The following is a 24,855-nucleotide window of genomic DNA, read 5'->3' as shown; positions in this document are numbered from 1 at the left end:
CGCGGCAATGGCGTAGGCGCCTTCTGAGAATCGGGCCCGCGCTCCACGTGGCGAGCCCAGACCGCTGAGGCCAGGCGGACGACTGGGGGGCGGGGGGGGGGGCGACGGGGCGGGGCTGGAGCGCTCTGGGTGAATGTCCATGTCCCAGGAGCAGACGGGAACTGGGCTGAAGAGGGTCGCCCATCGGGCCTTACAGGGAGGCAGAAAAGATGCCTGGATCCCTCAGCTGCTTGGTCGATCCCATACGGTGTGTTTGTCACTGTTGATCATCATATCCCAGGCACACCTCAGAAATATCAATCGGTTGGATCAATGTACACAATTTGAGGATCCCACAATCCAGGCAAACTTCTGCTGCCTCAATGGAAATATGTTGGCACTGTGATAAAATGATTTGCCCCCTAGTCGCCTGGAGATTTCCCCAAGTGTCCCAGCCCAACTCTCGTTCAGCAAGGGCATTGGTGAGACTACTGTAGTTTAAAATAGTTGTATTTAATCCCTGGCAACTGACACCATTCCAAAGGTGAATGCGGATCCACCCTTTAAATTAGATTTCAGACTCTCTCCCTCTGTTATACTTGCTGTGTTTTCCTCAAAGGGCACATTCCTGCATAGGCACAGAGGTAGTGCTGGGCACGCTGGGCACGTGGGGGGTTGGGGAGGGCAGAGCACTTGGGTGGAGGTCGGTGACGAGGAAGGCATCTTGCCCCTTGCGTAGTTGTCCCTGAGAACATTGCTGAGCCTATTTATTCATTCCCTCGCTCTTAAAACGTTGGCTACTTCATGTAGCAGGCATTCCCTAGGTTTGGAGGAAGACATCATCATCTCTCTAGATCAGTCCCTAGCCTTATGAGAAGGCAGACAGGTGAGCAAAAGATTACAGCACTGTGTGATTAATATTAGAGGAGGGGGTGCCCAGGGGCACAACAGGCAAGGCTTTGAAAAGAGCAGATATTCGAATTGTGCTTTTTTTTTTTTTTTTGTGGTACGCGGGCCTCTCACTGTTGTTGCCTCTCCCGTTGCGGAGCGTAGGCTCAGCGGCCATGGCTCACGGGCCCAGCCGCTCCGCGGCATGCGGGATCTTTCCAGACCGGGTCACGAACCCGTGTCCCTTGCATTGGCAGGCGGACTCTCGACCACCGCGCCACCAGGGAAGCCCTCAAATCGTGCTTTGAAGGACAAGAAGTAGTTCACGTATAAGAGGGGAGCAGGATCACAGGAGGAAGAGGGAATGGAATATGCAGAGGCAGGAGACACCCTATGGGGAGAGGCTGCATGTGGGACATGATAGATGGGGTGTTGGGTGGGGTAGGCGCATCTTGCAAAATTTCTGTGCCATGCTAAAGGTTTCAAGTTTTATCATCCTCAAAGTTAGAGAACCATGACTTTTAAAGTACTGGAGTGACATGATCAGATTTGTGTGTCTGAAATCAGTAAAGAGGGGTATAAGCTGGGAGCTTGGTTAGCCTATCGCAAAGGCCCAAGTAAAGAAATGATGACTGGGGAAAAGGCTCCAGTAGGGGGCAGGGAGCATAAAGGAGGGAGAGGTGACCTCGCTAACTCTTGAAAGGGGGAGGGTGAGAGACAAGGAGGGGAAGTTGCAAATCTGGTGGTGCTGCAGCACAGTGTTAGGAAATAGATGAGGGGAGCAATTCTTTTGGGTGACGGATGAGAACACCGAACACGTGTTAAGTTTTGAGCACTTTGGATTTAAAGTAGGGTAGGGGATACAAAAGAAATAAAACTGCCCTCCAGTAGTTTCATTGGGTACTTGAGCTTTTAAGATTCTCACCATGAACTTAGAACAAAATAGGTAACTGTGGGTATAGCTAAAATCATTAGGGACAGAGGCTTTCTCCACTCAGGAAGTGCTGTTCTGTTCTTCATGTGTCCTTAACCCACACATCACCTTATGTTAATTGTTTGTCTGCCTTCCCTGCTAGAATATAAGCTCCCAAGAGCAGGGAAGTATATTCCTGGCACATAATAGCCAATAAATATTTGATAAATGAATGGACTTAATTTCCTTGGGCTTAGTTATCTCAAATAACTTCCTTGGGCTTAGTTTTCTCAAATAAGCAATGTGTTAATAATAATGCCCTTGTCTATCTTCTATACTTGCCTATATTCTATATACTATATTCTACATAAATTAGCCTATAGCATTGTTAAGATCAAATATGGGGCTTCCCTGGTGGCGCAGTGGTTGAGAGTCCGCCTGCCGATGCGGGGGACGTGGGTTTGTGCCCCGGTCCGGGAGGATCCCACGTGCAGCGGAGGGGCTGGGCCTGTAAGCCATGGCCGCTGTGCCTGCGCATCCGGAGCCTGTGCTCCGCGGCGGGAGAGGCCACAGCAGTGAGAGGCCCGCGTGCCGCAAACAAAACAAAACAAAACAAAAAGATCAAATATGAAAATCCTTTAACATTGTCCAAATATTTTCTATTTATTTTCATTACTGTCTTACTATTAATATTCTACTTCACCAATAAAGAGAAAGGAGTGGGATATGTGACTGTGGGTTGGGAAAAATCAAATACCAGAATTATAATCTAGTTTGCCTTTCCATAGAAATGAAGGAAATAGAAAATAAAACAAACTAGTGAATATAACCAAAAAAAAATGAAGAAAGAAAGAAAAAAGAAATCAAGGAAATAATACAGCCATGGTATCTTTCCTTCATGTAACTTAAAAAAAAAAAAGTGATTCTATTTGGATTGGAGGGATTTAACTTTTGTCTCAGCAAGTGGAAATAGGGCTGGACATGACCAGAAAGTCACAAAGGAAGTGGACTATTTAGAACTTGACTATAAGAATGCAGGATTGAAGACTGCATCTTTACCTGCCATAGAGTACTAGGTTAAAGTTATCTTAGGGGACTTCCCTGGTGGTCCAGTGGTAAAGAATCCGCCTTACAATGCAGGGGACACAGGTTGCATCCCTGGTCAGGGAACTAAGATCCCACGGGCTGCGGGGTAACAGCCCGCATGCCACAACTACTGAGCTCGTGCGCCTCAACTAGAGAGCCTGCGTGCCACAAACTACAGAGCCCATGAGCTCTGGAACCCACGCGCCACAACTACAGAGCACACACGCTCTGGAGCCTGCACGCCACAACTAGAGAGAAGCCTGCATGCTGCAACGAAGAGCCCGCGCGCTGCAATGAAAGATCCCGCGTGCCACAACTAAGACCTGATGCAGACAAAAATAAAATAAATAAATCTTTTAAAAAATAAAGTTATCTTAGTCTCAGGTTCTTTAATTGTTAGTAACAGAAACTTATTCAAACAAAACAATTTACTAGAAAGAGTAAAATGTAAAGAAGAGCAGAAGGTAAAATTGGATGTCATAACAGGTGGGTACAAGGAACTGGAAGTTGGGAACCAATATTCTCCTCCATTTCTGGGTTTCCTATTTACACTTCTGTCTGCAATCTGCTTCTTTTTTCTCCGTTTAAGATACACTCTTCATTAGTGAACATCTGGTGGAAAATGGCTTCCTCAGCCCTAAAATATCTTTAGTGCCTCCTCCCCACTGACTTTTAGACTTCATCCTAGTTTCATATTCCTAGAGAGAAAATCTTACTGGCCTAACTTGGTCCAGGACTCCATTTTTGGTCTAGTCAGCTGTGGCAGGGAGAGGAGGGGTCATGCAGGTAACTCCAACACAGTAGAGCTCTGTGTGGAGGGGATTCTCCGAGAAAAGGGAGTAGGCTAGGCCGGTAGACATGTTACGTGAGTTGGCAATGTTAGGACAAACACTTAACCAGTTTCAGCCAGACTATGCAATATAACTTTGTAGTTTCACAAACCAGGCTGAACATCAGAAGCACCAGGAAGGCTTTTAAAAGATACAGATTCTTTGAGCCCCAAGTGAATTAGAATCTCTAGATGCAGGGCCGAGGAATCAGCATTTTTAAAGAACCCCAGTTTATGATGTGACTGGCCTTTAGGAACCCCTGCTTTAAAAGACAGGCCCAGAATGCCAAACAAGCAAATATATCAACAGAAATGGGAAGTTACTCATAAATAAGGAACATTCCTATATACAATAAACAGGGAGGTTTTTCCTGGAGAACAAATATTTTCTTTAAAATACAGTTTTATTTTCTCTGATTATAAAAATCAGAAATGCTTATTATTAAGAAAAAATTCCCATTTTAGACATGTTAGCTTTCCAGATGTTTAAGTACATATGTATAAATATTTTTTGTTTTACAAAAATAGCACCATAAAGTATATGTACTATTTTGTAGCCTATTTTATTCACTAAAAATAGATCATGAATGTTTTCTTATGGCAATAAAGCCAGGTCTACTCAATTTTCGGTGGTTGTACAACATTGCAATCTATGGATACATCATAGTTTACTTAACTAATTCCCTATTGTTGGACATCCCCCCCCATAATGTCTAATAAGTGGAATTGTTGGGTTAAAGTTTGTGAACATTTTTAAGGCTTTTGATACATATTAAATAGCTATTTGCCCTTCTCTCCAAGTTTCTACCAGTTTATGTTCTCACTAAAAGTATCCGAGAGTACCTGTTTCTCCACACCTGTAACGGGCCAGCTGGGATTTCAATTTCATTCTATCCAAATTGCACATACCCCTTTACAGTAAAACTTGCTCCTTAAATTGAATACATTATTACAATAGAGACCTCGTGCAGTAAGAGACCTCCTGTATAAATAAAGGGAGGGAAGAACACTGCATTATTCTCTAGATGATTTTAAAAAATGTTTTTCAGGGCTTCCCTTGTGGTGCAGTGGTTGAGAGTCCACCTGCCGATGCAGGGGACATGGGTTCGTGCCCCGGTCCGGGAAGATCCCACATGCCGCGGAGCGGCTGGGCCCATGAGTCATGGCCGCTGAGCCTGCGCCCGGAGCCTGTGCCCCGCAACGGGAGAGGCCCCAACAGTGAGAGGCCTGTGTACCGCAAAAAACAAAAAAAATGTTTTTCAAAGGTCTGTTACAAGGGGAGTGACTGGAGATAAGAACATCATAAAATCTTATCTAAGATATGTTAAGCAGCTTTGTAATTGGAAACTAAGCTTACAAGCTAATCAAATCAGCAGAGGGGTAGAGAGGAAAAGAATACTTGCGGTATTCCTGCCTTGGAAGAGCAGATGTGCTCATTTCTAGTGTAAGATCTCATACACTACAGTTTAAAAAGGCATGGTAGATCACAATGAGATATCATTTCACACCCATTAGGATGCCTAATATAAAAATAACAAATATTGGGAAGGATGTGGAGAAACTGGAACCCTCACATACTGCTGGTGGTGCAGCCAGTTTGGAAAGTAGTTTGGCAGTTCCTCAGTAGATTAAACATAAAGTTACCGTATTGCCCAGCAATTCCACTCCTTCATTTAGGTCCTCTGTTTTCCTAAATGCTCTCCTCTGGTCATGAGTAGGTGAGGATCTGTTTAGCCAAGATAAGCAGGGTGCCTCTGAACTTCCCATGGGAAAAATTGAAATCTGCTTCTTCTCCTTTTTTTCACTTAGTCTCTAGGTTGAGAACTCCAAGTAGTAAGAGACACAGGATAAGAATGGGAGAGACTGAGCCTTTTTGAGAGTCTACTCCTCTGCTGAATACCATTTTGAAGGGAAAGAAGAAGTCGAATGGCAATTTCCAGTCCATTCTGGGTTGGCCTCTTGGAGGCTCTGGCTTCTGGGTAATGTCCACAAAGGTCACAACAGTTGTCAAAGGTACTTCTGTTTCTTGTTGGGAATCCTGCAGGAAGAATGTCTGTGACAGGTTAGTGCTTGGTACCCATTCAAATAGCCCTCCAATTTGACTGTTATTATTACTTCCCTGAATAAAGACTCAAAACACACTGCTCTAAGCAAGACAGACCTTTTTCTCATGTTGATCCTATGTAGTTCTCCTTCTGAGTGAGACACAAGGAAATTAATTTCTTAGCAATACTCGAGGACACCAGAACTGTGAACAATTACACCTACCAAAAGACTGACTCTAGCTTCCCGCAGTTGGGGACCTGTCTGATATCAAAGAAGCCACTGCTTCTGTTATGTGTTTAGCAGCTCTACCTTATCAGGTAGAAACTGCTGCTGTTAGGTGTTTAGCAGCTCTACCTTATCAGGTCCCAGAAGGTTCCAGGCTCTGAAACAGTACACACGTACTAGCAGTATTTCTATTCCTTCTTCAGTTGTAGAAAGAAATGTGAAACTTCATGGAAAAAGCAAAGAACTCAGTAATGTAGATTGAAAAACCATCAAATTCACAGAATCTCAGGGTTAGAAAGGATCCTCCCAACCAAACACCAATTCAAGTCAAATGAAAAAGATGCTCCTTGTCAAGCTGACTCAAGTATCTGATCTAATAGACACAGCTTTGGGTAGATATGGTTGCAGCCTGATGACTGGAATTAAGTTTGTCTAAACTGAATTCCCTTTGTTCTGACTCTGTTCACTAGGCAAACTTTTGATTATAATTTGACAGTAAATAACTATCTTGTTGAACCAGAAATGAAGATTTTCATTTACCTTCCTTCACTCTGATGCCACTTATCTCTGCTGTGGTCTTTGGCAACAGTAAATATCAGGCTCTGGGAACATAATTTTGCTCGGTATACCCTTCCACAGGCATTTTTAAAATAAATGGATGTGGGGCCAGTGCTGTGATAATCTTGCATGTCATACTGACTCCTTGGATTTTTTTTTTTAAACAGTGATGCTCATATGGGACTTGGCATAGAACTAATGTAACTTCTGTGGCATTGAAAGACCCACATACATTCCAAGTACAGCCAGCTTAGGCTGAAGATGCTGAGGGTATCCTGACTCCAGCCAGGCATTGAAAACTGGCTGAGACTAACCAGACAAAGAAAATGGGGAGGAGTTTATTACTTAAGATTAAGCAATAAACTTTCTTTGGACTTTAACTTACAAAATGATTTCCTGTTTAGGATTTTAATTTTTCCCTAGGAACTTTATAATGGGGAAAGGATATATATTCAATTTTTGGAGCAAATCTTTGCAGTTGACATTATTGAAATATGTTAACATTGTTATTTAACCTCACTGCAGAATGCCTGATGAGCTATATGAGCTGGGATGGCTAGAAACACTTTGGAATGGGAAATAGAATAGGGAATGAATTTTCAGCCTTGGGTTCAGTGTTGCCTAAGAGTTGATTTAATTAATGGGCTGTTCTGACTCATTTCAGAGCCTTTAGGGGGAGGGGAGATTTTAAACTGCCTACAAGCAGTCCCAGGTGTTGTGGTTATAACTAGGGTAGTGGCCTCATAATGGAAGAGTGTAGTTTTACATTAGGAAGCTCACTGCTACACACCCAAGCCAAATCTACCTATCTAGTGTTTATTAGTGATAAAGCTGATATTTTGATCTCCACCTGACTCTTTTAATTGGTTTCAAGCTGAGGTAGGGAAAAGTGTCATTAGCCCCTGCAAACTCCCAAATCAGGGAACTTCTGGAGCCTTGGGGTCAGCCTATACTGAGAACTGACCTCTTAGATAGCTATGAGCCCAAGAAGGCAAACTTTAGGCCCATGTCTACCCAAATATATATATATATACACACACACATATATACATACATATACACACACATATATATATGTGTATATATATATGTTTAAGTCTATAGTGGTATTTCGATGGCTGGGAAATCCCACATGGTAAAAGTTCTTTGAACTGTTTTCTTCAGACTCACTTGGGATTAGGCTCATCAAGAGCTACTACTGGACTTGATTTTAGGATGGCAATGTAAAGACACGTCTTCTCTCTGTATATCTTAAAACCACTCCAATACAATAAGAAACAGATACAAAATTCCATCTTCACTGAAATGGAGAGATATCATAATATGTGAATACAGAAAACAGATGGAGGCAAGGTTTCACAGAGGGAAAGAAGGCCAAACCTAAAAGCCTTCAGAGACTAGAAGAAGATCTCTGTAGAACCCTGAAAGACTCAGTAACAGAAGACAACAGGGAAGCAGGGATGAGGCAGGGACAGAAAATGGTTACTGAATGATACCCTCCTCAAGGCAATCAGACAACCACCCTTTCCCTATCTCAGCAAGAGACTAGAAAATTTAAACCAGAGAAATTTTGGATTTAGGGCCACTGGACATAGAAAAGGACAGAGTGAGGGCTTCCCTAGTGGCACAGTGGTTAAGAATCCGCCTGCCAATGCAGGGGACACAGGTTCGAGCCCTGGTCCAGGAAGATCCCACATGCTGTGGAGCAACTAAGCCCGTGCGCCACAACTACTGAGCCTGCGCTCTAGAGCTGGCGAGCCACAACTACTGAAGCCCGCAAGCCTAGAGCCTGTGCTCTGCAACAAGAGAAGCCACTGCAATGAGAAGCCCTCACACCTCAAAGAAGAGTAGCCCCCGCTCTCTGCAACTAGAGGAAAAAAAAAAAAAAAGCCTGCACACAGCAACGAAGACCCAACACAGCCAAAAATAAAAAAATAAATTAAATAAATAAATTAAAAAGAAAAGGACAGAGTGAGGTATGGAACTAAAAATAGGGCAATTATTATGTATAATGAAATCCCTTCCCCTAGTCTGGCTTCAAAATGGTGAGAGATGGTCTTATACACATACCCTTCAGTCAGGAGCCAGGAAGGGTTTTTTTTCTGGACAAAATGAACAGTCCCAATAAGAAGATAAAAAGATAATGACATTGGCAGTCCTACAACCCTCAAAGCTACAGCACCTAACCACCCTACAGTGAAGCCTACAAGTCAATAAGTCTCACTCATGATCACAGAGCTGTCCATCAGTTTAGCACCTTACTCTTATTTTGGATAGACAGCTAGAGATTGCCAGGTAAGTGGGAGAAGTTTCTCATGTTAAAGAGAAAAACTGTACCAAATGAATGGAATAAACAAATTCAGAGGAAACAGAGATTAAAGATGAAGACAAAAAATTGTTAATATCTTAAAAATAGATAAGAAAAGGATATTATGAAAAGATACAGAATAGGAGTGAGCTCTCAGATATTAAAAATGTGATAGCCAAAAGAAATTCAGTAAAAAGACTCAAAGACAAAGTTGAGGAACTCTTCTAGAAAGAACAAAAAGATAAAAGAGAGACAATATAAGAGAAAAGAAAAAATTAGAGAATCAATATAGTGATCCTGTAACAGATTAACAGGAATTCCAAAAAGAAAGAACAGAAAATAGTGGGGAGGAAATTATTAAACATATAATAATAATTGAAATTTATCAGAACTGAGCTTTAAAAGAGTAAAAAAATCCCATGAATTGTTTGGTATGATGAATAAAGAAAAAATACTACCCAAGGCCTCATTCTGTGGAAACTTCAGACTATTAGGGGTAAAAATAATATCTTAAAATGGCTTCTCAACAGCAATATTGGAAACTAGAGGAATGCTTTCAAAATTGAGAGTGAAAATTATTTTCAATCTAGAATTCTATACCTAGCCAAATGATCAACTATGCATCATGATAATGATAACGATGGTGGTTAAATAAAGTTATCTTTAGATGTGGGAACTAAAGAAAAAAATGTATTTTACATGCTCCTTTTTTCAAAGATGTTATTAGAATTTGAGCTCCACCAAAACAAGAGAATAAGCCAAGAAAAATGAAAAGGTAATGTCTAGTTAACAGCAACTCTAACACAAGTAGGAAGCAAGGGGGAATCTCCAAGATGACAGTAAAGGAAAGTTCCAAAACAGCTGCTGGGCAGCAACTAGTCCATTTTACATCAGATTATGGAGCTCTCCATGAAGAAAATACGTAGGAAAGGTAGAACAAGTAAGCACTATTGGCAAGTTCAGCTGGCAATGCAGCTGGAAAACTGTATTGAGAGAAATTTTACAGAGCTGTTAGAGTATGTGAGAAGTTTTAGCCATTAGCTCAAAGAAAATTAAAGAAATGAAATATGAGGTAATTATTAATTTTAGGAAGAATAAAACATTTTACAAAAATTTAATTACTTGGCTCAACATAAATGTATGATCACAAAAACGAAACACTGAATATTGACTTAATAAAACATTTTGATGTAACTATACTGGGAGAGTGGTGGGAGGGGTAGGAGAAGAGTAACAAAGCTAAACTCATCTACCAAGATAGGATGTCAATAGATTATATAAACTCTAAATTCAAGAGATAACTGAGTATGATACTGCTTAGAAATTGAGACAAAGACCAGCAAGAAAGAGGAAAAGAGTTAAACAGGTTAATTTCTGGAGAGCAGGGGGCATATGGGACTTTATTTTTTGTTAAGAGATCCTCTTTTCTAGCCTTTTTTGACTTTAAAAATATGTTTACATATTATTTTGATAAAATATACAATTATTAATTAATTTGATATATTATACCATTATGTAGCATTAGCCTAATCTGCAGGGGAATTCTGAGCTATAATGTAGGATTTACAGTTCCAACAATTTGTGTGCTCCCAACCCAAGGCATGGGAGTTGGGCTCTCATATTCCTATGCCCTTAAGTCATTAGTTAAGAGCCATCTGGGAGATGTATATTTCCAGGCACTTGACAGGCAAAGTGGGTTCCAGTAGCTTGAGGGTGGCCTTCCAAAGCAAACAAAACAAAAAAGGAAGAAAAACTTCAGAATACCTACCAAATTAAAAAAAGGGTGGTGGTGGTGGCGGTGGGGGGGTGATGAAAAATACAAGGGTTACTGCAAAAAGTAGGATTACATTTGGTAGTCAACAGGCTATTACCATATAAGATATAAAAGAACTGAATGAAATGTCCAAACAAAACTATCCATCATCCTTGACTCATTCTCTCCCTCAACCTCTGCATCCAAGCAGTCAAGTTCTATCCGTGATAAATCTCCTGAATTCTGTCTCCTTCCTGCAACCCTCACATCTGGGCCCAGGCTATCAGCATATCCTGGATAGTTTCTGTAACAGTGTTCCAAACCTCACCTCGGTATTGCTCCACACCTTCTGTAAGGGTGGATGACGTCTATCTTGTTTACCACACTGTACCTAGCACCAAGCATGATCCTTGGCACAGGGGAGGCACTCAACAAAGATCCTTTGTTGCACAAATGAGTAGAGGTATTTTGGAGATAGGGAACTAATATAAAGTAAGAAGAGGTAAATAAATCACAGGTAGTAAGTTTGCCATAGCTAATTTGAGAGTCAGCCATTACAGGTTACTTTGACTCCTTATCCTTCCCACCACACTGTAATTAGGATCTCTAAAGGTTGTGGTTCATTCATTCATATACTTATTTGTTAATATTTCAAATGAAATGCTTATTCTTCATATATTAAAAATATGCCTCCATATTTATGTGGAGGTTTGGAACAAGTGCAGTCTAGTAGATAATCCAATAATTAAAAGGAACTTGAATGCACTTGCCAGGTCACTGGATAATACTGAATGTTATTGATCCATTTTAGAACCTGTGTTTTAGTGCCACATGAAAAAGATTTTAAAGTTAAGTTCAGTGTGTTACACATGAATTCTTAAGTCTAAACTTTTTTATTTGCATTTTAAAAGTTATATATAAGCAAAATTAGAGAATTCACTGTTTAGCATGTGTAGCAAGAATACTAAAAAAAACAAAACAAAACAAAAAAACAAACAAGCAAACAAAAAAACCCAAAAACCCCTCAAAGTCCGGTTATTGGGACTTCCCTGGTGGCACAGTGGTCAAGAATCCGCCTGCCAATGCAGAGGACACGGGTTCAATCCCAGGTCTGGGAAGATCCCACATACCGCTGGGCAACTAAGCCGGGCCACAACTACTGAAGCCCGCACGCCCAGAGCCCATGCTCTGCAACAAAAGAAGCCACCGCAATGAGAGGCCTACACACCACAATGAAGAGTAGCACCCTGCTCGCCGCAATGAGAGAAAGCCCACGCTCAGCAACGAAGACCCAACCCAGTCAAAAAAAAAAAAGTCCGGTCATCTCATTTCTTTTATCAAAACAAAAGGCACAAAGCCAAGTCAGCACAATTTCTTTTACTATGGATCTAGTTCTGTTATGTATGGTTGACAATTTATTTCTACCTTAAGCTATAATATTTTATGATGTTTGCCACCAGCAATTCTGTTTTAACACTTTGTGAAGCTTAGGGGATTTATTTGTTTCAGTTCAGTTTACATGCACCAAAATACTTTGTCCCCAAGTAAGATTTACTGTTTAATAACATGAAAAGTTTGGATTAGATTCTGTTTGGCTTTGGTAATAAGAAGTACACCCTATATGTTACTATATTACATATTTATAATGATAACTTTTAAACCATTATGTGCTAATCCTCGATGTCAAATCAATACAAATAAAAACTGTCACTATTAGAGAAAAAGCCGTGGATACCATCTCTTAGATTTATGTTTTTGTAGCTACATATTTCAGACTATGGACTATGTGCTATTAAGACTAAGGCTGTGATGAACATTCTTGTACAAATCTTGTTTTGGACATATGTTTTAATTTCTTTTGGGTAAATAACCAGGAAAAATTGCTGGGTCATAGAGAAGATGAATTTGTAAGACTAAGTGATTGTACCATTTTTCATTCCCATTAGCGAAGTATGGGAGCTCCAGTTGTTCTACATTCTTGCAAGATTTCATGTTATCACAGTCTTTTTGATTTTAGCTATTCTAGTGCATATTCTATTGGATATTCTAGTGAGTGGTGTCTTATGCTTTTAATTTGCATATCCCTAATGACTAAAGATGTTGAGCACTTTTTCATGTTTATTGGTCATTTATGTAGTATCTGTTCAAATCTTTTGCCCATTTCTAGTGGGTTTTTTTTTTTTGGTCCTTGCATTATTTATTTATTGGTGTTCTTTATATATTCTCAATATGATCTTCTGTCAGATAATGCATTGAGAAATATGGTCTCCCAAGCTGCAGTCTGGCTTTTCATTTTCATAATGGTATCTTTTGATAAGCAGAGATTTTAAATTTTGATGAGGTCGAATTTATCAAGTTTTTAGTTTTATGGTTAATGATTTTTGTTTCTTGCCCAAGAAATCTTTACCTACTTCAAATTTGCAGATATTCTGTTTCTTTTAGAAGCTTTATGACTCTGTATTTCACATATAGGTTTATGATCAAGGCATAAGTATTTTTGTGTATGGAGTTAGTTCATTTTCTCCCCATATGTTTATTCAGTAGTTCCAGTTTTATCCAGTTGTTCCAGCACCAAATGTTTTAAAAAAAGTCCTTTTCCTATTGAATTTTTTGTGGATCTATCTTTAGATTTCCTGTTTTTTTCTCATTGGTCTATTTGTTACCAGCACCACACTAAGATTTAGAGTAAATCCTGAAATCAGTAAAGTCCTCCATCTTTGTTCTTCTTTTTCAAAATTGTTTTGGCTATTCTAAGTCCTTTGCATTTTCATGTAAATTTTAAAATCTGCTTGTCAATTTCCACAAAAATGCCTACTAGGAATTTTGGGGGTTTGCATTGATTCTATAGATCCATCTGGGGACAGATAATGGATCTGTCTTCTTCTCCATGAACATGGTATATCACTCCATTTATTTAGGTCTCTTGTAATTTCTCTCAGTAATGTTCTATAATGAAGAGGTTTTGCATTCTTTTTGCTAAATTTGTTCCTAAGTACTTTATGTTTTTTCATGCTATTGTAAATGAAACTGAATAAATTCATCTTTAAAATAACATCTAATTATTATTATTATTTTTAATTTTTGGCCATGCTGTGCTGCTTGCAGGATCTTAGTTCCCTGACTAGGGATCAAACCTGTGCCCTTGGCAGTGAAAGCACAGAGTCCTAACCACTGGACCACCAGGGAATTCCTGAAAATAACATCTAGTTATTTTTAGATGTTTTCTTAGTGACTTTGAGAAAGTTTAATTATTACAAAAGCAGTAAATTATACTGTAAAAAATTAAAGAATAATGATAAATAAAAAAGATATAAAAACACCATATTTCCATCACCAAGAATACCACTATTAACATTTACATCTTTATCTATACACACAGACATTGATATATGCATTTTTAACTATATGGGATCATACTGTATAGGCTGTTTTATAATCTACTTTAAAAAAATGAATCTCTATTTTTTCATGTTAATGGTATTTCTATCTAAAATATAGTCTATATTCAAGTTTCCTCAACTATCCCAAAATATATTTTACAATTGTTTGTCCAAATGAGAATCCAATGCAAAAACATGAACTACATCTGCTTGTTATATTCATGAGTCTCATTTAATCTAAGACAATCAGAAATGGTGGTATCTATTATGATTGTTAGAACTTATAAGTACATGATTTTTAAGAAGTTTGCTGATATCTGGTATTAAAACTGATTTTAGGAGAACTAGTGATTTAAATACAGTAAAATCAGTAATAATTTCTGAAAAATAACTAATGAATTATTTATATATAACACTTTCCAGATAACATATACATTATTTCTCCATATTTTCTTGGGGAAAAACATATATTTGAGGGAAAAACCAATGAAAAAATTTTAATACCCTCACTTATTTTAAAGATGTCAGTGAAGTTATCAAGATTTTCAAATGAGTCAAAGAGAATGAGTATGTTAGAGTAAATGTTCCTAAACATCATGTGTCAGGGAGAGATCTTAGCTGGTTATACATTTTAACACATGGAACAATGAGCATAACTTTAAAAAGTTCTTTAAAAAAATGAAAAGAGGTAATAAGATAACAGAACAACCCAGTGAACTAGGTAAAGTTCTATACAGGCTACTAAGAACCACAGAAAGGGGCAGAGAACTTCTGTAGTCTAATCATTCATCGAGACAGAAGCAAATAGTGGTTGACTGATCCTTGAAAAAGAAAGACTTTAGTGACAGAAACTTTACTGACTGTCATAGCAACCAAGTCCACTGGCGGTGTTACTGTTGCCCCTTCTCGGAAGAGAGGTCATTTGGTGTTCTCCAAAACATCAACAGAAACGAGAAACAGAACTGTTTGTTACCAATCCAGCCACTTCCTAGTCCTTTCTTTCATAGCAATTATTTCAAAAAATCGAATTCTGAATTATTCTTATTTTGTTTAGTGTTCTTTATCTTTCCTAGTATACTGCCTGTTTAATTAAGAGATTGTGGCAGAGATTCTTAGCCGGGCTTCAAGAAATCAATAAATCCCTTGAAACTATATAAAGAATGTTGTGTGTCTGTGCATTTTTCTAGTAAGTGAATAGCTTTCAACAGATTCTCAACAGGATCCATAAAATTAAGAACCACTAGCTAGACTGATAGCTAGGTTGGCAGTTTTTCTAGCATATGCTATTTAATTGAGGCATAAACACTGCTAACTTTCATTTACAATATAATGAATAAAAGGCATTTATTAAACAATATATTAAGTTTTGAAATGTAGTCAGAGATATATTCTCTAAAAGTTTTTCAAATTGCAAATTGTGACCCACTAGTGTCTACCATTAAAAATAAAACAGAATATATTACAATAGAACAGACTATCACAGAGTGTACTGCATAAAGATAACGTTTTATAAAAATCTTATTTCAGTTTTATATAAGTATGTGTTATAAGCTGGGTTGTGATGTAAAATATATTTCTTACCATGGATGATAGCCAACAAAGGTTGAAAAACACTGCTCTAATTCCTGCTTATCTCTTTTGTGTTTTGCTTTAAACCTATTTGATATGCTATTTATATGGAAATTCAGAACCAAAAAAGGTATGATAATAAAATAATAATGATGATATGATGAGCGATATTTACTGAGTATTCACTATGTGCCAGGAAACGTTAAATGTTTTATTTTATGATCTCATTTAATCTGCACAACCTAATGAAGTATTATTATTAATCTCCATCTTATAGATGAGAGTAATTAGATTTAGAGAAATAAAATAACTTGATTTGGGCCTACGTCTGTCTGACTCATGCCTGGGATCTTAATTACCACCCTCAACTTCAGGCAACAGGTCTCCTAGATAATCCAAAAAGCTTGATGATCCACTTAAATATAGAAATGAATATTATAATTCTAGAAAGGTTCAGAGCCTTGATCCTGTGATGCTACACTGTTCTTTTACCTCACTTATTATTTCGGTTTTATTGATTCAAAATATTCTTTATAACTAGTTGTTTCTTCCTTGAGATATATTTTCTTTTTTAAATTAAAAGAAAGTTTATATTCAGACAGAAGACATGATGTATTTTATCAAGACCCAAACTTAATGATCCCTTTAAAGGACCAATTAGTACAAAAACATAAGCAGCAGAGTACCATGTAAATAAGTCCTATTTACTTCATGGGTTTGTTGTGAGAATTCAATACTAAAAACACATAAAAAATATTACCAGTGCCTGTTACATAGTAAATGTTCAATAAATGTTTTGCTATTATTATTATCATACAAGAAGACAGGGAAGTCTACACAGTGTTTTGCTTAAATTCTTCCCTATTTTGTAGTTTGTTGCTGGGAACATTCCAAAAATTTTGCTGCTTTACTTTTTATAGTGAGAGGAATCTCAAGTGTTTCTAAAGCTACATTTATACCATGAACAGTCATTCAGACAGTTCAGTTCAAAATTCAGCCGACCTTCATTTCAAGGTGCAAAAACACAAATGCCTACCAGCCTAAGCAAATAACCTGAATGAGAGAAGTGGGATGGCTAAGGGTAGGTAGGTATAGGCTGTGTGAATGGGGTACTCTATTAGTTGAAATCACCATTCAGCGGCAGGAGAGTTTATGCCATGCAGGAGTGTAGGATCTTTACCACCGGATTTTCAAGAGAAGTCAGAGATCTGGATGTGAAGGTAAAATTTCTTGATTTTTAAATGTTGACACAAATTTAAAAAACAAAACACTTTGTAGAGGGGGAAGACTAACCTGAAAAGCTAACCTTTACTAAATACTAGAAAAATATAATGATTAAAAATATCTAGACAAGAAAGAGGCACTGGGTAGCTTCAATGCCTAACAGAGCCAGAGATTCAGGAAGATAAAAACAGTCCTGTAGGTATACTCCCAAACTACACAGGTATTCATAAATAAAGATACAGTTCATAAAAATAAAACAATAGATTCAGTGCAGTATCTGTAACAGATTAAATGAGTCTTACAGAGAGTTCTATCTTATTCAGTAAACCAACACAGGGAGAATGGAATGTTCTCATTAACACAGTTTCCAGCAATCTAAGTTTTAACACATTTACAGGCATAGAGAGCTAAGGTGGTCAACTCTGTTGTGAGGGAGGAGCTAAAGGTGTTTTACTTCTGACTTAAATGTAGTCTCTAGTTTCTTTTCTGGGAGGTAAATGCAATGACTTACAGGTAATAATTTCAATTAGTTTTAATTTCCATTAAAAGTTAATAAGTTCATACACGAATCAGTTCACCAGGACCTAATGATTTCTGTTTTTGAACTTCTAAAGCTAAGTGTTAGGTTCTAAAACCAAGATAGATGCTAAAGCTGTCTTAAGGCACATCATAAACAATGGGTATATGTTTACTACATATTAAAATTATTTATTTTAGGGAATTTCCCAGCGGTCCAGTGTTTAGGATTCTGCACTTCCACTGCAGGGGGTACAGGTTCGATCCCTGGTCCGGGAACTAAGATCCCACAAGCCGCATGGTGCAGGCAAAAAAAAAAAAATTATTTTTATTTATTTATTTATTTTTGTGGTACGTGGGCCTCCCACTGCTGTGGCCTCTCCCATTGTGGAGCACAGGCTCCGGACGCGCAGGCTCAGTGGCCATGGCTCATGGCCCCAGCCGCTCCACAGCATGTGGGATCTTCCCGGATTGGGGCATGAACCCGTGTCCCCAAAAATTAATTTTAATGGAGTGCAATCAACCAAGAATTGATGACTACAAACTAGCTACAGTAACTTTAACAGCAACCAACAGGCCCAGAGACTCTAATTAGCATGTGACTGTCACACTGAACACAGTTATGGAAAATCTTTTCTGTGGTTGAATCAACCAGTGTAGTAATACTGGTATGATTAAGTTAAAAGAACTAACCTATTACTATAGTCATGAAATTAAAAAAAGAAAAAAAAACAGAAAAAAAGGGATATAGATTGTATTCACCATAAAAACATGTTAAATTTCAGTAACCAGGCAGGGAGGATTGACTTGAAAGTTAATTGTGTCAGCTCATTCTAACCAAACATTGGCTAGTAGCATAAATTGGCTCTCAGAAGTTAAAAAATTATCTGGTCATCAAACGGCTCATAAGACAATCGAGGCTTTGTAAGGCTTGGTGGTCCTTTATGAGCCAAGACTTACCTGTATGGGCTGACAGTGGTATAGGAATCGGGCTCCTGACACATGAGCTTGTGGGTTGGACTGGAGGCCTACATATGCCCACAGTATCTGGATCTCCAAGGAAACTGGTATGACACAGCAGGAAGTACAATGCATAGCCTGCAGAAGGGAAAAGAAGCATTTGCTTCAATTGCTGATGGTTGCCTATAGTTATTTACCATGCATTAAGTAGCCACTGTTTCTTAAACATTACACAATAACAGAGAAGGCAATGTGGCTTAGAGAAAGGACACAGAAGTTCATAATAGGCCATATTACTGTCCATGAGCTTAAAAAATTAATATTCTAAAATGGAAATACTAATGTAGAGATTAATAAAACATGAACCCATGTACAACGGTTATAAGAAGTGCTCAGTGAGTGGTGCAGTCAGTACTGTGGAACGCCAGAAGAAGAAACAGCCATTTCTGGTTGAGGATGGTTTTGTGGAACTGGGATGAGTAATATGTGACTGGAAAAAATAGTGTTTAAAGGAAAATTTACGTAGAGAGATGGCATATAAAATGGTATGCAACTAGAACAGCATATGATGCCACTGAGGGACAGTTGCTGATTAATTAGAATAGTTACTGAGTGTCTCCTATGTGCCAGACATGTGTGAGGCACTGGCCTTGAGCAGATCACTTGACTGAAGCAAAGGACTTGAACACAGGAACAGCGAAAAGATTAAGGAAGGACATTTCAGGGTTAGATTATGAAGTCCAACCAAGCAGTGTGACCCCCAGGAGGATTAATTCCAAGATGCAGGTAGCACTGATGGAAGTGAGGACACAAATCAGGAGGTTACTATAACTTAGCAGATACAAACTATCCTCAAATATGTCTGTGCTTTTCTAACTTCATACTTTTTATAGTAAGGCTCAGACACAGGCAATAACATGTCTAAACTAGGACTAGGGGAAGACAGACTATGATTATGTTCAATTTATTAAGGAACTGTCAAACTCTTTTCCAAATCGGTTCCACCATTTTGCAGTCCCACCAACAATGTCTGAGGGTTCCAATTTCTCCACATTCCTGCCAACACTTGTTATTGTCCATTTTTAAAATTATAGCCATCCCAGTGGGTATGAAGTGGTATCTCCTTGGGGTTTTGCATTTCCTTAATGGCTAATGATGTTGAAAATCTTTTCATGTGTTTGTTCCAAATATTTTAAAATACTTTTCCTTTCATTTATTCTATCTACATTAGGAAAAATTTTCCATGTTATCAAATATCCTTCAAAAATGTGATTTAAAAATATAAATAGTAGGTTTAAGAATAATAAAGAGTAGTTCCACTATAATCTCAATCCTTGTCACTAACCATCCCTTTTCTGTACTCAGCCATGTATTACCCAAAACCACACTCCCTCAGTATGGCTGTATGAAGTTTAAGAGAACTCAGTTTGACTGCAGTTCCCCAAAGGCTGGATCAAGTACATGTAGCTACTTATCCCCCAAGTCTCATTAAAGGAAAGAAGTATACAAGGAATCAAGTCATAATAGTGCTGAGAAAGGGAAAGGGGGCATTTTAAAAATAATCTCTAAGGGGAAAGGCCTTTCAAAGTCTGAACCAAAACGTGAAAGTTGAAAAAGAAAAGAAAAGAAGATTGATAAATCTCACAATATGAAAATCAATTTCTGCATGGCATGAAAGCCATAAACAAAGACAAAAGACAAATGACAAACTGGGAAAATAATATCTACAAATCATACAAGAGAAAAGAGCCAATTTCTCAAATACAAAGATTTTCTACAAGTTATAAGACAAGTAATCAATAAATGGGCAAGAGATATAAATAGATCATAGTGAAGAAAACACGAATTGTTCAACTATACGTCAAGATACTCAACCTTACTCACAGCAAGAGAAAAATAAAACTACAATGGAATGCTATTTTTCACTTATCAGATGAGCAAAGATTAAAAGTTTGATAACCCAGTGTTGAGGAGAGTATGGGGTAACAAGCCACCTCATAGATGGATAGTGGGACTGTAAATTGGTACAACCTGATGGGAAATAAATTGGCAATACTTATTAAAAATTTAAATGCATATACCCTTTTTTTTTTTTTTTTTTTTTTGCGGTACGCGGGCCTCTCACTGCTGTGGCCTCTCACGTTGTGGAGCACAGGCTCCGGACGCGCAGGCTCAGCGGCCATGGCTCACGGGCCCAGCCGCTCCGCGGCATGTGGGATCTTCCCGGACCGGGGCACGAACCCGTGTCCCCTGCATCAGCAGGCGGACTCCCAACCATTGTGCCACCAGGGAAGCCCTGCATATACCTTTTGATCTAGCAACTCTACTTCTAGGATTTATCATATAGGTTTATTTTCACATGTATGAAATGGTGCCTGAACCAGGTTATAAAATGCCACACTTGCAGTGGTTAAGAATCTGCCTGCTAATGCAGGGGACACAGGTTTGAGCCCTGGTCTGGGAAGATCCCACATGCTGTGGGGCAACTAAGCCCGTGCACCACAACTACTGAGCCCACACACCACAACTACTGAAGCCCACATGCCTAGAGCCTGTGCTCTGCAACAAGAGAAGCCACCACAATGAGAAGCCCATGCACCACGATGAAGAGGAGCCCCTGCTCGCCGCAACTAGAGAAAGCCCGTGCACAGCAGCAAAGACTGAACACAGCCAAAAAAATTAAATTAAATTAAATTAAAAAAAAGGACTTCCCCGGTGGTGCAGTGGTTAAGTATCCACCTGCCAATGAAGGGAACATGGGTTTGAGCTCTGGTCTGGGAAGATCCCACATGCCACGGAGCAACTAAGCCTGTGCACCATAACTACTGAGCCTGTGTTTTAGAGCCCGCGAGCCACAACTACTGAGCCCACATGCCACAACTACTGAAGCCTGTGCACCTAGAGCCTGTGCTCCGCAACAAGAGAAGCCACTGCAATGAGAAGCCTGCGCACTGCAACGAAGACCCAATGCAGCCAAAAATAAATAAATAAATTTATTTAAAAAAATAATAAAATAAAATGCCACACTGTAACAGCAAAAGGCTGAAAACAACCTGAATGTTCGCCAATAAAACTGGCTAAATAAATTATTTATGGTTCATCCATATAATGGAATAGTATGCAACTATACCATGCAAAGAATGAGGAAGCTTATTATATACTGATATGGAATAAACTCTGAAGGTCAAGTGAAAAAGCAAAGTGCAGAGCTGTGTTTTGATATTATAGCATTTGGATTAAAAAAAAGAACATGAGTATTTTCTTGTGTGAGCATGCAATATCTCTAGAAGGAAAGAAACTAGTAACTTCGTTTGCCTCTGTGGAAGGGAAGAGTTGTCTGAGAGAGAGTTTTATTTTGTACTTTTGGAATTTTGAGCCAAGTGTATGTATTATTTATACAGAAAAATAAACAATTAAAAAGTTTAAGTGAAAGGAAATAAAATGAAACGTACAGTTGATTAAAGCCAGGAGGTAGAGGGTAGGCAAAAGGGGAAGAAGAAAGATTTCTTTATTTTACTTAGACACACACAGATTTCCCTATTTTACTTAGACTGGAATCAAGAGGTACACCTGCTGAGCACTGATGTAGTGGCCACCAGAAACAGTAAAAACAGAAACAGCTAAAGGAGATTTCTTCAGGGGCAGTGGGTACTGAGGTTTTTACTTTTCATTAACACTATTCTACATGGTTTGAATTTTTACCCTGTTAATGTATTTTTACTAAACATAAATGTAAAAGTTTTATAACACAAGGAACACAATTTCAACCTCAAAGAAAGAATCTGTGCTGACCAAATATTCAAGAATGTAAGAGAACATTTGAAATATATATGAAATATATTTAGTTTATTCTTCTCCTATTATGAGTAAGGTTGATTTTGAACCAGAGGCCAATCTCTAGACTTCCTACCTTCAAATTTTTCTCTGAGTGAGGAAAGTTATGTATAAACCTAACCTGAAATAATGACTTCAAATGGGCATGATTTCTTATATTCTTTCTTTTATGACAACCACATTATCTTTCTTCTATGACAACCAAATCAACTATGGAAACAGGGCTGGTGTTAATCTTAATAGACAAAAGAGGAAAGTGAGCTTTGGTCAGAATGTGTATTTCTCTCCTTACTGAAACACTGCAGTTCCTGCTGAGGATCCTGGTCCACTCTCCCTTCTGGGCTGGGTCAGCATTACCAAAGATGGCAACGTGCTCTGGTCTGGGACTTCCATGAAGAGTCTGATGAACCTCCCGCTGCAAGTGGCTGCAGTCCATGCTTTTCAGCCTGAAATGAAACACCACAGAGGCTGGAGTCCAATGTTAACATAATAATGTAATTCATCCAAACATTAGAAATGATATCTTAAAATAAACGGAAGGAAATAATCCTTAGCAGATATAAAGGACTGTCAAAAAAAACTCTTAGTAATATTAATATTATTTAAACATTACTCCTAACTAGCATTCTCTGAACTCTGATTTCAAAATATAAAAGTTGCCACATCAACATATTCCCTACAGGCAGAGACAAATTTGTTGGAAATGATGTGGAAGCAGAGAACTACCTGAGTTTGCATCCAGATATAGCATTCACTCCAAATTGTACTTCATGTCTCTTAATAGAGCAAGTTCCATCACCCTTGCTCTGTAAGAGGGTCATCTGAGGTGGAAGGCGATGGTCAAGGAGATCATAAAAGAAAAAAAAGTAGGCAGATTGGAAAATTTATGCTTCTTATTATTTCTTTAACGCTTTTTGTACTTTATTAATATATTATTCAAGTCACAATTCTTTTTCCTCTGGCAATGAAAATATAGAGAAACAATTATTGTTTTTTTCAAAAACGGATGACCACACACCAGCATATAAATATTTCATTAAAACAAACAAAATTCAGTCAGGATCCTCACCTATGGCCAGGCTAATGTAAGTTCTAAAGCCTTTGGTAGCATCAACATTTGAGATCCTAATGTATTAATGGTTTAGTAAAGGAAGTCCTCAATACCTAAAAAATGGGGGAACCTCAGAATTGGAAAATCCAAAAGATCAGTAGTTAAAGCTTTTCTCATTAGGCTGCAATAGGCCACCCAGAGACCCAAAAAAGGATACTGAGTGTCTTCTATCACCGGTTAGAGCCAGGAGTGGCTTCTCAGCAATATAGCCAGGATTCCCACTTCTAAAACCAGTAAGAGAAGCAGCTGTGCTCTGTTGAAAAGCCTGCAGAAAGAGTGAAGGAAAAGTCAATATGGAGAAAAGCATGCTCTCCCACCTTCCAGTGTGGCTTCATACCCTTCCTTTAGGCAATGCTGTAGGTTAGCTGCACTGAACAATCTGGCTTCCTTCCACAGTGCAGCATTTTGTAGAAATTGATACTTCAGCATCTTTTACTGTTTTTTATTCACTAAAATAAATCCTGAGGATCTGAACATTGATGTTCACTACATGCTACTTCTACCAAGGATTACAACTAAAGATCTATAAACGATCTATCAATCCTGTTTTTCAAAATTACTATTAATTTAGGGCTACGTTCAGTGTGGCTAAAACCAGGAGTTTAAATGTAATTTAGAAATGTATTTTAATTAAATGTAATTTAGAAATGTATTTTAATTAACTATAGATGTTCCACAGATGAACTCTGAGAGACATGGGATTCGGTTGATCACTTGTGGGCAGAGTTGAGGAGAAACTGGACTCTGCTGGGTTCAAAAAGAAAGAAAGTAGAAGAAAGCCAAAAGGTGGTGATCAAGACTGGAAACTTAGATTAAGTGGGAAATGAGTAAAACGCTGAATGCCCAGAAACATGAAAAAAGCTAGTTAAAGAATTTTTGTGGGATATTAGTTGAGTTTATGATTCAAAATGACTATTTAAAAAAGGAGTTTGGATTTGTGAGTGAAGTCCTGCTTTGCTGGGGGAACATGCTAATGAATAAACACTGTTGAATCCTTATCACTTGAAGTTAAATTATGGAATATTAAATGTTGAGGCTTCAGTTGACAGATTGAACTAGTCCTTCATATTCTTATTCTATCTTGCATGTGTTACAGAAGCAGGGGTGCTACTTCTAACCCGATATATCTTTCTTCTTGATCCCCTGTAGGAGAAGGGCCCTAACCCTGAAGCGAATGATGAAGTGTTGCTGGAATGAAGTGCCTGGCTCAACAGTCAGGTTGGTTTGCCCAAAACTGATGGAGACTTTCTGGATTCCAAATGTCCCATTGGTTTCTATCTCATAGATGACCTGAAATACAAAAGTAGAATCAATTAATAAAAATTATTTTGTGGGCCAATTATGTTTAGGACAGAAGATTTCCTGCCTTTAAGGGTTTTATTGTAACTGAATGAGGGAACAGAATGGTGACTGTAGTTAACAATATTGCATTATATATTTGCAAGTGGCTAAGAGAGCAGATCTTAAAAGTTTTCATCACAAGAAAATAATTTGTTAACTATGTGAGGTAGTGAATGTTAACTAAACTTACTGTGATGATCATTTCACAGTATATATGTGCATCAAATCATTATGTTGTACACCTAAAACTAATACAATGTTATATGTCAATTACATCTCAATTTTAAAAAGTAACTGGATGAGAGAGACTAAAAAAGTAATCTTAAAAATGCTAA

The 24,855-nt window shown here is 38.3% G+C and overlaps 1 protein-coding gene across 3 annotated transcripts in view; it reads right to left on the bottom strand.

Annotated features, from left to right (window-relative positions):
- Positions 1 to 3,235: 3,235 nt before the first annotated feature.
- The window catches only part of TCTN3 (tectonic family member 3), a 29,198-nt gene continuing 7,578 nt past the window's right edge, over positions 3,236 to 24,855 (bottom strand). For 2 of the 3 annotated variants that reach the window (XM_030865163.2, XM_060286398.1), the window contains exons 9-14: positions 24,344 to 24,469; positions 23,337 to 23,444; positions 22,795 to 22,889; positions 22,361 to 22,514; positions 18,235 to 18,372; positions 3,236 to 5,748 (exon numbers count right to left, since the gene is read on the bottom strand). In XM_030865163.2, the coding sequence (XP_030721023.1) occupies positions 5,497 to 5,748; positions 18,235 to 18,372; positions 22,361 to 22,514; positions 22,795 to 22,889; positions 23,337 to 23,444; positions 24,344 to 24,469 (873 nt within the window). In that variant the 3' untranslated portion in view covers positions 3,236 to 5,496. The remainder of the gene's footprint in view (positions 5,749 to 18,234; positions 18,373 to 22,360; positions 22,515 to 22,794; positions 22,890 to 23,336; positions 23,445 to 24,343; positions 24,470 to 24,855) is intronic. The other variant, XM_030865164.2, reaches the window with a different exon arrangement.

This window comes from Globicephala melas, chromosome 16 (assembly GCF_963455315.2).
Source record: "Globicephala melas chromosome 16, mGloMel1.2, whole genome shotgun sequence".
NCBI classification, from domain to species: Eukaryota; Metazoa; Chordata; class Mammalia; order Artiodactyla; family Delphinidae; genus Globicephala; species Globicephala melas.
Note: the sequence above shows the minus strand (reverse complement) of the source record. Positions and strands in the feature narration are given on the sequence as shown.